This window comes from Eleginops maclovinus, chromosome 19 (genome assembly GCF_036324505.1).
Source record: "Eleginops maclovinus isolate JMC-PN-2008 ecotype Puerto Natales chromosome 19, JC_Emac_rtc_rv5, whole genome shotgun sequence".
In the NCBI taxonomy this organism is placed as follows: Eukaryota; Metazoa; Chordata; class Actinopteri; order Perciformes; family Eleginopidae; genus Eleginops; species Eleginops maclovinus.
Window position 1 is genome coordinate 5,868,244 of NC_086367.1, and position 12,269 is coordinate 5,880,512.

At 39.7% G+C, this 12,269-nt stretch overlaps 1 protein-coding gene across 1 annotated transcript in view; it reads left to right on the forward strand.

Annotated features, from left to right (window-relative positions):
* kiaa1109 (KIAA1109 ortholog) overlaps positions 1-12,269 on the forward strand; it is a 147,501-nt gene that overhangs the window by 17,615 nt on the left and 117,617 nt on the right. Inside the window, 11 exon segments of the mRNA XM_063908622.1 lie at positions 1,087-1,243; positions 1,574-1,652; positions 3,124-3,215; positions 3,717-3,834; positions 4,791-4,946; positions 6,208-6,305; positions 7,112-7,296; positions 8,807-8,913; positions 9,535-9,767; positions 9,843-10,061; positions 10,497-10,634. Coding sequence (XP_063764692.1) covers positions 1,087-1,243; positions 1,574-1,652; positions 3,124-3,215; positions 3,717-3,834; positions 4,791-4,946; positions 6,208-6,305; positions 7,112-7,296; positions 8,807-8,913; positions 9,535-9,767; positions 9,843-10,061; positions 10,497-10,634 — 1,582 coding nt within the window.

Sequence of the window (12,269 nt, forward strand, 5' to 3'; positions counted from 1 at the left end):
AGTAAACACTAAAGGGAACAGCAGAGAAAGAAAGACAGACAGGAAGTAAACACTAAAGGGAACAGCAGAGGAAGACAGACAGGCAGGATAAAACACGAAAGAGAACAGCAGAAGAAGACAGACAGGAAGTAAACCCTAAAGGGAACAACAGAGAAAGACAGACAAACAGGAAGTAAACCCTAAAGGGAACACCATAGGAAGACAGACATACAGGATTAAACACGAAAGGGAACAGCAGAAGATAGACGGGAAGTAAACACTGAAGGGAACAGCTGAGAGAGAAAGACAGACAGGAAGTAAACCCTAAAGGGAAAAGCAGAGGAAGACAGACAAACAGGAAGTAAAATAGAAAGGGAACAGCAGAGTAAGACAGAAAAACAGGAAGTAAAAACTAAAGGGAACAGCAGAGGAAGAGAGACAAGAAGTAAACACTAAAGGGAACAGCAGAGGAAGAGAGACAGGAAGTAAACACTAAAGGGAACAGCAGAAGAAGACAGACAGGACTTAAACACCAGAGGGAACAGCAAAAGAAGACTGAAAGTAAGCAAACACCAAAGGGAACAGCAGAAGAAGACAGACAGGACTTAAACACCAGAGGGAACAGCAAAAGAAGACTGAAAGTAAGCAAACACCAAAGGGAACAGCAGAAGAAGACAGACAGGAAGTAAACACTTAAGGGAACAGCATCAGTAGAACATAAACAGACAGACAGACAGACAGACAGGATACAACAGTAAAGGGAACAGCAAAGGAAGACAAACAGGAATGAAACACTAACAGAAACACCGTGTGAGCTCTGGCAGTGTTTAAAGACTGGTTAATGGAAAAGAAAATGTGAACAAACTTGGATGCTGCCGTCATTTTAAGTGCCCCCCTCCCATGCCTCATTCTGACATTTTCTTCAGTACATTTCTCAGAAACAGTACCATGAAGTTATACCCTTCCAGAAACGTGGTTCTGTGGTATTTCAACATTGTGTGTGGGGTCTGCATCCGATGATTCTCTCCAGCCTGGCAGATTTGAGACTCAAACTTTAAGGGTTTACAAAGACGGTGTTGCATTTAAATGAACTCCCCCTCTCCTCAGGGACTGCCTGTGGAAGTTCTTCCTGCCAGCTGACTACCAGGCCATGAAAGTGACCGAGGACGCCGAGCCGGGCAAACCCAGGCAGATCCAGGCCTTCGAGCTGCGCATGAACATCATCGCGGACGCCACCATCGATCTGCTTTTCACCAAAAACAGGGTGACTCCTCTCTCTTTGCGTCTTTATTTATCTTCCTCCCTTTGCTTCATGCCGCGTCATGTTCCAGCCGTCGATATCGGTTCATGTTTTATGCTTTTTCATATTTTCATCCCCAGGCAGTGCTGGGATTTTCACAAGGCTGAGTATGTGAAATGCATACTAAACGTCAGCACAAATGCCTGTTGAATATAAACATGAAGTGGCTTGATGGTCATATTATCACCACATGTCTTAGTTCAGATTAGGAGACTTCGTTTTTACACTTAAGGCAGTGTGACAGTTCTTTTTTCTCTTTCTCTCCCCTTGCTCTGTCTTCATCCCTGTTGCTAGGAAACCAACGCCATCCATGTGAATGTAGGCGCAGGCTCTTACCTGGAAGTCAATATCCCTATGACTGTCGGAGACAATGGTAAGTGTAACACATAACAAAAAAAATGTCACCACATGGATCAGTTACTACAATTTTATTTAAAGGTGCCATAGAATGGAAACTGTATTTACCTTGGCATTGAATAAGGAGAGTTCGGTACATTTCAAACACCTCAAACACCATTGTTTCCTCCTTCATGTGCAAATCATGAATATGCATATCACAGCGGCACAGCGGGCGAATTACAACAATCCCTGTGTGTTAAGTGACACACGGTAGTCCAACCCCAACATTTGCATACACCAGCTGCTGGAAACACTAAGCTAACACTTACCACTCCGTAACGTTGCTCTCAAATCTCCGACCAACTGACTAACATGTAAGGTTGGATGCCAAAAGCCTCCATGGTTCATCTCTCACAGTTTCCTGATCTTCACTTACTTCTGTGGTCTCTGAGGCAGCCATGGATTGCTCCTTGTAAACCAGCCAATCAGAGCAGAGCTCATCATAATTATTTAAATGAGCCCCAAATCAGGCAATTCAGCTTATGGGCCTGTAAAACCGCATCTGGATATTTTTTGGATCAACCAAAGTTATATACCTTCTTTGTAGACATCAGAGAACAACTTAACATACCAGATAGATGCTTTCTATGGCACCTTTAAGGACATTCTAATTGCTTCACAACAAACATGAAAAATACATTTTATGACCATTTTCAGGTTTATATTTGTATTTAATGCCTCTACTCTCAATGTTCAAAAGCTCTTTATTTTTCTCATACTGCCTGTGCTGAAGCACCAGATTTCACCCTCTGTCTGAAACCAAAGCCCAGTCTGCTGTGATTGGCTAGCGGGCCAGCTCTTCAATAAGCGCCTATCACATACTATGTGTCGGAGCGCTAGCAAATAGAAGTGCAAGTGTTAATTGATGTCACTATCTTACAGAAGCAAACAAAGGAGTCAAACATTTTAAACATGATAGGCCAATAGGCTGGACATCTCTAAGTGGTTGACCAATCACAACAAAGCCATTATATCCAAAGCAATTTACAAACAAGTATTGTGTTTTTTCTTTAAACCACACACACACACTTTCTAAAGTCACTCAACTTTTCTACACAAGACTCTGAAGTATGTGTGATGCACCACTCTCTTCATCTTGTGGCTTAACGAGATAAATTTAATAGTGAAGTTTACCCCTCTTATACAGTATTACAGATGAGACATCAAGTAAAACCATCTGAAATATAATTCAAAGACCAATCCATAGTAAACCCGCTGACCTCGGGAACCATTGAGCTTTTTTAATGCCTATAGTTGTGAGGAATGTGTAATAATTTATCGCACTGAGCTCAACATATGGTATCCGTCATCAGTCAGTGAGCTCGTCTGTCTGCAGAAATGTAGCTTTTGTGCCGGTATATTACATTATTTGTAAGAGCAGAGCCCTAGCTTTGGGTTTTGAGAATTGATGGCTGTGCTTTTGTGTGCCTCTCCTCCGCGCTCAGGCTACTCTCCTACCATCAAAGGGCAGCTGCTGCACGTGGACACCACCAGCAGCATGCAGTACAGGACTCTGCTGGAGGCTGAGATGCTGGCTGTAAGTACACATTTAAGTTGATTTTTGGCTCATACTACTCAATCGACTTTAGTTTTCCTTATTTTTTTACAGTTTAATTTCTGTTACGATGTTAACTGTATGCACAATTATATATCAAAGCAAATTCCTTGAATGTTAATTAATCAATACAATTGTATATATCGATAACATACACTCTCTATCCTAAGAACCTTGCAATCGAAAAGAAAAAACTCCCATGAAACACCCCAAAATAGTTGTTTTGGTAATGGATTAAAAAAGATAACAAATTTACAACACAAACAAGCCATAGGAAGAGAAAATGATAATGTGAATGTATATAACAAAAGACCCAGGGCTGGTTCAAGACAACCCTGAGCCAGCCCTACCTATAAGCTTTATAAAAAAAGAAAGCTATCTTGCAAACCCTGAACCTACTTTGCAATAAACCTGGTTCTGATTCTATACAAAGTGCTCTGTTTCCTGGGAAATTGTGTCCTTCATTTATCTTTTGTATTGCAGTTTCATGTCATAGCCAGCTACCCTCGGGTGTGGAACATGCCTCAGTCGTGGCAGTGTGAGATCGAGGTGTACAAAGCCACCTACCACTTCATCTATGCCCAGAAGAACTTCTTCACAGGTGAGTCCTGCAGCGAACTGCCTCAACCAATGGCGCCACACCACATGTAGCATTAAGCGCTTAGCATTTTGATTGCCAAATTATAAAGGAATCCATTATTTTTTTAGGTGGTTATTTTCATAACGTTTAATTGTTTGTACATTCTGTATGATAGACGAATCAGAATGACCGTTATTCTCTACACAGTATAGAATCGGAGGATGAAACCCTCTTTATTAGTCACATACATGCACACAGCAGAGCACACACAGTGAAATTAGTCCTCTGCATTTAACCCATCCTAGTACTAGGAGCAGTGGGCAGCTATTGTGCAGCGCCCGAGTAGCAATGGGGAGGGGGGATTGGAGGTGTCCGGTGCCTTGCTCAAGGGCACCACAGCAGGGCCTAGGAGGTGAACTGAGACCTCTCCAAGTAGCAGTCCACTTTCCATATTCCAAGTCTGTTCGGGGACTTGAACCGGCGACCCTACGATTCCCAGTCCAAGCCCCTACTTGCTGGACATATACTGTATGTGGGGAATAAGATTCAACTACCTACCTCTAATACAACGCAATCAATTCTCTATTTTGTTTATACAAAACAAATAATGAATCAGGAGAATATTTGTTGTAACATTCCTGAACATGCATGGTAGTTATTAGAGTTTTGTTTAAGCAGGATAATGGGCGCTGAAAACGCCGTCATTTTGAGTAGATGTGACGTTAGCGCCCTGACACTATTTAATTTACTAATTTAATATATATTTCTCAAATAGAGTCTGCTAATTTTGAAAATAAAGTTGCTTATCGATATCGAGAAATTCCCTAAGTGGATAACCCTGTGTGACAATATTCCTATACAGTCCAATTTATTTTGGCTACATCTGAGAAGAAAAGGACATTTTTTGCCCTCCGATCATTTTACGAGTGCATCTCTCCTTTTTTCCCCATCTTCACTGTTCCTTCTTTCTTTTCCAGATTTGATCCAGGACTGGGCGAGCGACAGCGCCCCAGACATCTACTCCTTTGTGCCGTACTCCTGGAAGTTCAAGGTGCTTTTCCACCAGTTCGAGATGATCTGGGCGGCTAACCAGCAAAACTGGGTGGACTGCTCCACCAAGCAGCAGGAAAATGGTGAGTAAGATGCTCTTCTAGATACAAAAAAACAAAAAGCAGCATCTTTTCATTTCTATTTATTTGAACTGAATTCTGAAATGAGTCTAGCTGAAAGCAACGTTTTTTTAAATACAAAATTAAAATAAGTTGTAGATGATTGTTATTATTAGTTTATTATCAATGAAATGAGCACCCGGTGATAAAAAGCATAATATATTGGTTCTATCTTTGATAACGTACATCCTGCAGTACACAATAAAGGTACAACGAGTAAGGCAGAAATGCATTCCCTGTTGGAGGAATATAAATCTCTTTGTTTATACAGTGAGGGGCCTAATGCGTGGAAAGCTCTTATCATCTGCAACATATTTCTGTGACAATGTGCAAACATGTTGAGTCACAACAGAATTCATTGGCTCATTATAGACACATATGTTATGCAGATCATTCTGTGCCAATGGAGAAAAGCTGATAAATAAAGAGACTCATGTCACAGTAAAGGCACACAATACATTTATGAACCCCAAAAGGAGCTCATCAGGGCTCCAAACATTTGTATGCCGGTGCTGCAATACTTCATTAAGATATTTTTACATATTTTCCTTGCGCTTACTGCAATTTTTAAATAGATAGATATAAGTACTTTATTGATCCCAATTTGGGATACAATTTCAATACAATTTCAATTATTGTGCAGCCCTGAAGTACACGATGTCTCTCCCCTCTAATTGAAGTGACATATTATGTCTTATTTAAGTGCTTTGAGAAACAGGAAAAGCTCTATATAAATAACATTTATTATTATTATTATATTTACAGCTTTAAAATCCTATTTTTATTCAGTGACATATACAGTTTTGCTAGACCTACCTTTAAATACTTGTTTAGCATTAGCTTTGCAATGAGGCAAAAACAACACATTTAATTGTTTTTATTATCAATTTTTTGTTTTTTAAAAATGTATTAAAACATTGTTATTTTATTCAGGCCTTTGTTTTTTCATGTCTGCTATTTTTATCAATCACAAATGTATTTATGACTTATTTTTTAAATTAAATGTTGAATGTATTATTTTTGTTTATTTATTTGTTTTTTTTAAGCACCAAGGTAAAAAAAAGAAAAATTCACATCCTGCTATGAAAGCAATCGATGAGTTATTGCATCTCTCACACTTGAAGCTGACAGGAAACTTGGACTTTATTAAGTCATGATATATTACAAACACTTTGTAATCCCGATGCATTGCTCACTAATCAATTGCATTATTGATCTCCCATAGTGTACCTTGCAGCGTGCGGCGAGACGCTCAATATAGACTTCACTTTGCCTTTCAATGAGTTTGTTCCAACCACCTGCAACACCCGCTTCAGCTTACAGGTGAGGCACGCTCCAAAGGAAGAGGATTTGTTCCAAAAACATGTATTTCTATTGTTTCTGTCCAGAAAAAGGTTCCTACGGATGATGACTTTATTAACTGTGTTTTTTCATATTGATTAACAGAGAGGGAGGAAGCACTCGTATATTTTACTTAAGTTAAAGTAGAAACACTACTGTGTAGAAAATGTTACAAATAAAAGTCTAAAAGCATCAAAATAAACATATTATTTTATTATATTTATTGGATCATTAACATCATTTTAGTGTTGCAGCTGCTAAGTGTGTGACTTATTTGAATACATTTTTATTCCTATTCATCTTTTATAATAACAGAGGAGGATTAGGGCCTCATGTTTATCTGATCTTTAATGTCAGATATCTGACTTAAATCTCACAGTTATGACTTTTTTTCTCAGAATTCTGAATTTAATCTTAATTACTTAGTTACATTCCAAATAAAAGTGTAACTACATTGACTAGATTTACAGTATTTCTACAGACCTATGGTCGTGAAATCTTTAACTATGTGGGTGTGAAATTCATTTTAGAACACTTTCATAGTTTTTTAAAGCTTGTAATGGTCTTATGCCTTGGTATTTATCACATTTCCCGTGAACCCTCCCGCAGGTCTTCTGCTGCTGGCCTTTTAATCACAGCCAAAGCAATACCAGGATTGTGGACCAGCCTCTCAGAGGACTTAGCGCTGTGTTTTGGACTTCTGTTGCTTTAAAGCGTTTTTTATTCCAGTAAAATAAGACCTAAAGTTTAATTTGATTTAACAATTTGATGTGCTTTGCCCTCCTCAGGCCGAGGATACAGACATGCGGCTGTCCCTGCCAGAGTGCCATCCGAGCCGCTGCCCCCTCCTCACCCTGGCCAAAGACTACCAGAACGTTAAGCTGCCCCCGGACATGTTCATGTCGGGGGAAAACCACAGCGCCCCCCCTCCCAAACCCAGCAAGTCCCGCTGGAGGAACATCACCCACGCAGAGTGAGTTCAACCTGGGAGTTATCTCTGACACACTGTGGGCTCAAAGCAAGTGCGTTAGCAGTGTGAGTCATTGTCGTAACACTGACTCACATCAGATACAAAGCAAATGTTGCCGAGGTAGTAGGTGGTGATATAAAGTAAATGTACCACTAACCTTCACTTTTTATGTGCTTCAGCAGTTGCTGCCTGAGATTAATAGCCTGCATCATTTTGATATTCTCTATTTGAGATAAAGTTAAGAGGTGTAAACCCTGCCCTTTTCACTACAGCCTTTTTCCATTCACAGCCTTTATAATGTGAAGAACGGTTCTAAATCATCTTACTGGGAATCCCCATTGTGAGTGTAAGAGAGTAGATTTTATATCAACTCCATGGGAAGTAATCAACAGGGTTTACAGGCCTACTGTATGTATTAAGTCAACAATTTAAGGTCCCTGCAGCCTTAGAAAATAGGAATTGTATTGGTTTAGATTTCATCAATACCGATTATGCTCATCGATACCGGTAGGTATTTAGTGAAACTCTTATCAGTGCTTCTTTCCATAATGTTGTCAACAAGTCACAAAAAGATGTAAAATCATTTAAGTTTTTCGAAATGATTCATGCGCCTTCATCACGAGAGCAGTGTGTTTCTCACCAAACACAACACAACACAACACAACACCCATTTTTCAGGCTCCATTCTTGATTCCTGTCCCTTAGTAACCAGTAAGGGAGCCTTGATCCAGACTGTTAAAACATTCAGAAAATGTATACATCTGGATATTTGTGTAATTTGAAAAGCCCTCTATGCAGATGTACACTGAATGTAACAAAAATAGAAGCCTAAAAAAAAAGCTTGTTACATCAAGCATGTGCTTAGTAGAGGCAATACTGATATTATTCTTCTTCTTCAGATGAATATAACATTATATACAGGTTGGTTGGTTGGTTGGTTGTTTGGTTTTTAGTAGGTAGGTAGATAGGTAGGTAGGTGTAGGTATGACTAAGAAACACTCCAATATCGTGGAGATGCCTACTGGAGCAAAGACACTTCGGCATGTTAACTGCAGGGGCTGGGAAATTCAGATTAATAGATGACTATTTTTGCCTTTCGCCACAGCCGCAGCAGTTGGAATCGACCCTGAATCTGCATTCCTTTTACCTTAGCCTAGGCATAAAGGTCAGGGAGAGTTCCAAAAGATGCTGATGAACCTTTGGTGGTGTGGCAGCGCTACGCATCGTGCAGTCTGTACATGATGATTCAACATCAATTCATATCATTTATTATGTATAGCTCAGAGCAAGACTCTACTGATGTAGCACTGCGAGAGACCCACTTACCCCCCCGGGGAGTGTACGATCGAACCTTGTCTGGACCGCTGCACTCAGGCAAAACCCATTTACTGTCTCTCGCCTCTACTGTACGTCCTTGAAGTGAACGCTTCATAAAGCCAACGATGTGCTGGAAAATCCACTCTGAAATGATGATAAACTCAGCGTTGTGTCTGTGTACTCTTCCTCACACCAGAGCCGGCTGGGTGGATTGCTGGAGTGTACCCAACTTCCTGCTCATCATCGACTACACATGGCACCCCATTTATCCCCAGAAGGCTGACGAGCAGCTCAAACAGTCGCGTAAGCTCTCCACTTAGGAATCAGTATTTGTTGTATATCCTAATAATAGAACAATATAAAATTGTATTAAATAATCAATAATAATAAACTGCATTATATATTGTAATGCATGTTATATAATGTGGTACAATGTGCATATTTTTATATATATATTTTGATTGTTTTATTTTAGTGTCTTTTGTTGAACATTTTAACTTTTTATGTTTATTAAAAATATTTTTTATTTAATTAAAGACATGCTTTATTGCACATTATTACTTCTTATTTTATTTAAATATTTAATTTAATTTGATGTTCTTTGGACACTTTTATTGGACATTTTAATTTATCTTCCTATGTTTAAATAAAGTCTTAATGTTCTTTAACTGAATACTCAACTTACTTCGATTTTTTATATTTTGTTTCCTTCTATTTATCTTCTATTTTGTTACATTGTAAAAATGGAGCAAATAACAAAACACCAAATTCCTCCTGGGGATAAATCTCAGATCTGATTAGTTGAATAAAGCCAATCATGACGAAATCTTTCATTTTTAAACGGTCCCTCTGTCATTTGACCTGTGTAACTTGAGGATCTGTTTTGCATGACGCTGTCTAACCTGCCGGTGGTTTGTTGTGCAGTGTCTGAGATGGAGGAGTCAATGCTTTCAGCGCTGCGTCCCCCAGAGCATACGTCGGTGCACCACAACGCGTCTCCCCGCTTCACCTCCAAGTCTGCCTCCGCTGCCCACAGCAGGCTGCCCGCGGAACCCTCAGAGCTCCCCCCCGACAGACTTCACGTAGAGATGGAAATGTCCCCAGATTCTCAAATCATCCTGTACGGGCCTCTGCTCCGAGCACTCATCTCCATCAAGGTATCCTCTCAAGTGTATAGAAGAATTCCAGATTTATAGAACACCCCTCCAACCTTCCTTCACGTGTTTCTACAGGAAAACTATTTTGGTGAGGACGACATGTACACAGACTTTGAGGAGGCCGTGTCCAGCCCTGTGTTGTCCACCTCCACCTCCTCGGGCCTCGGTTGGTCTCCCCTGGGAATGGAGGACAGCGAACAGAAGGAAAACTCAAACATCCATCCCTTGGACCTGCGCCCCTGGGACATCACCGTGCTCATCAACCTCTACAAAGTCCATGGCCGACTGCCAATGGTAAAACTGAAGACTGACAATACTTTGGTTTGGAAAGAGAGCGAGAGCTAGTTGAAAAAGTTTAGCAAACGGGCTACGCTCAAAGATAATGAAGCTATGTCATCATTAAAGTGTGAAAAAAAAAAATGGAAATGTATACTGAGGAGCAGCAGAGACATGGAAACAAATTATAGTATACAGTAGACAAAGAAAAATGTCAAGATACTGTGAGATTTAAAAAAAGGAATATGACCAAAGAAAATGCAAAAAATCATAAACTTGGAAGAAGAAGAAAATGCTTTAAAAGTCAAGACACTTTTTTTTCTTGGCTTGCAAGGATGTTCCTTTTGAGTATATCCCTGCCAGCCTTGCTTTTTGAGTTGATGTGTTTATGTTTACCAAAAACAATCTTGATGCACATGTTTTCTTCCTTTTTTTTTACTCGGTGCCTTTCAGCACTGCAGCAGTGAGGGTCCCGAAGGTCCATCTGGCTTCTTGGAGCGGCTGTGTTTTGAGATGAAGAAGGGTTATAAGGAGACGATGCTTCAGCTGCTCCTGTCTCCCATTCACATCTTCGTCAGCGACAACTACCAGGTCAGAGACGCAAATACGCATGTGCCTGATGGGATGTGCTGCATATTGTGGCACCATATTTGACGGTCATTGTCCTGATTTCAATTAAAATGGATTTTTGTTTAGGAGCACACAAATGTTTTGGGGTTTAAACGTCACATGTTGGCTCAATTCATGTTTAAATTGAAAAGGATAATCCAGTGTGGAGTACTACCTTGAAAGTACTATGTAAGGTCATTTACATGTAGTTATTACTTACTGTGTTGCCCATGTGTGAACAGATTTTAACACAATTTAAAAACGTTCCTGCATTTCGGTGCTTCCTTTACATGTATTTGAGGTGTTGGCTGACTAACGTTAGCTAGTTTGTTAGCTAACATTATTGCTAGCCAGAAAACATTATTCATCATGCTAACTTATGGAATTGGACAAGCAGTGTTTCATTTTAGCCAACCAGAAATGAAGACCAGCTGAAATCACAGGTGTATAACTAACGATAGCTAACTGTAACGTGAGCTAGGATAAGGTTAGCCGGCTAACTGTAAGTCAAGCTAAGGTTAGCCAACTATCTTTACTAGCCGCATGGATCGGACGTAAGTTGCTTCATAATGTATAATGATTGTATAACAGGCTATTAAGTATCATGAAGCAAATTAAAATATTCAAACATTACAAATAGGAACCGTATTTAGATATAATATGTAATGTGGATTTTATGTAACATACTCTTTTGGCCAACGCCCAGGATGCCCTCTCGCGCCACATACCTTGAGCATGTACACAAGCAACAGAAAGCTGTCAACAGTTCACTTCATCGCGACCGTACAATTATTGCAAGGGCTTTTTATACATTTAACATAGTACCTTTTCAATGATGTGTGAATACAATGATAACACAACAACCACTCTCTAATATGGCTACTGAAGGGGTGACTCAGGCTTTATAAAACACTCTGAAAAAAGCTTTGAAGTTAGAGTTGCATAATGTAAAACATGCTTTTCACCAGCCACATCTTTGCATAAGCACCTGCATATTGTATAACCACAAAGCGTTTCTAAGCTTTAGCCACGAGTTGGATTCTATTTGCTGCTCAGAGAGAATATCTTTCCCTAATCCCAACAATGAATGTGTAGCTCTCATCTCCGGCAGTGAGATGGCAGATACTCTTTTCTATGGCTCACGCATGGATATTAAGCAATAGAGTGGTGCAGGAATGAGTCCCGGAAACTAGCATTTCGCCACTTCCTGACTCCTTATTTATTACTTTGTGTTGCCAATGTGTGAAAAGATTGTAACGCAACTTACAAAAAGTTCCTACATTTCGGTTTTTCTTTTACATGTAAGTGAGGTCTTTGCTGACTGACGTTAGCTAGCTTGTTAGCTAAAATGATCGCTCGCCAGAAAACATTATTATAAAATACTTATAAACTCATTAACCAAAGTCAATGGTTGATGAGGTTTGGTTAGATTTGAGATTGAGTTTTCTTCTACGACACAACATCTGTCAGTAAATACCCTTCTGGTAAACATCTGCAGCTCTGAGACTACTACTAAACCAAACACAAGTCCCAGACTAGCTTAGCTATTAGCTTGTACAACCATTTACTTGATAGCCAAATGTTAGCTTTTTCTTTGGGGCATTGCATTTATGCTCG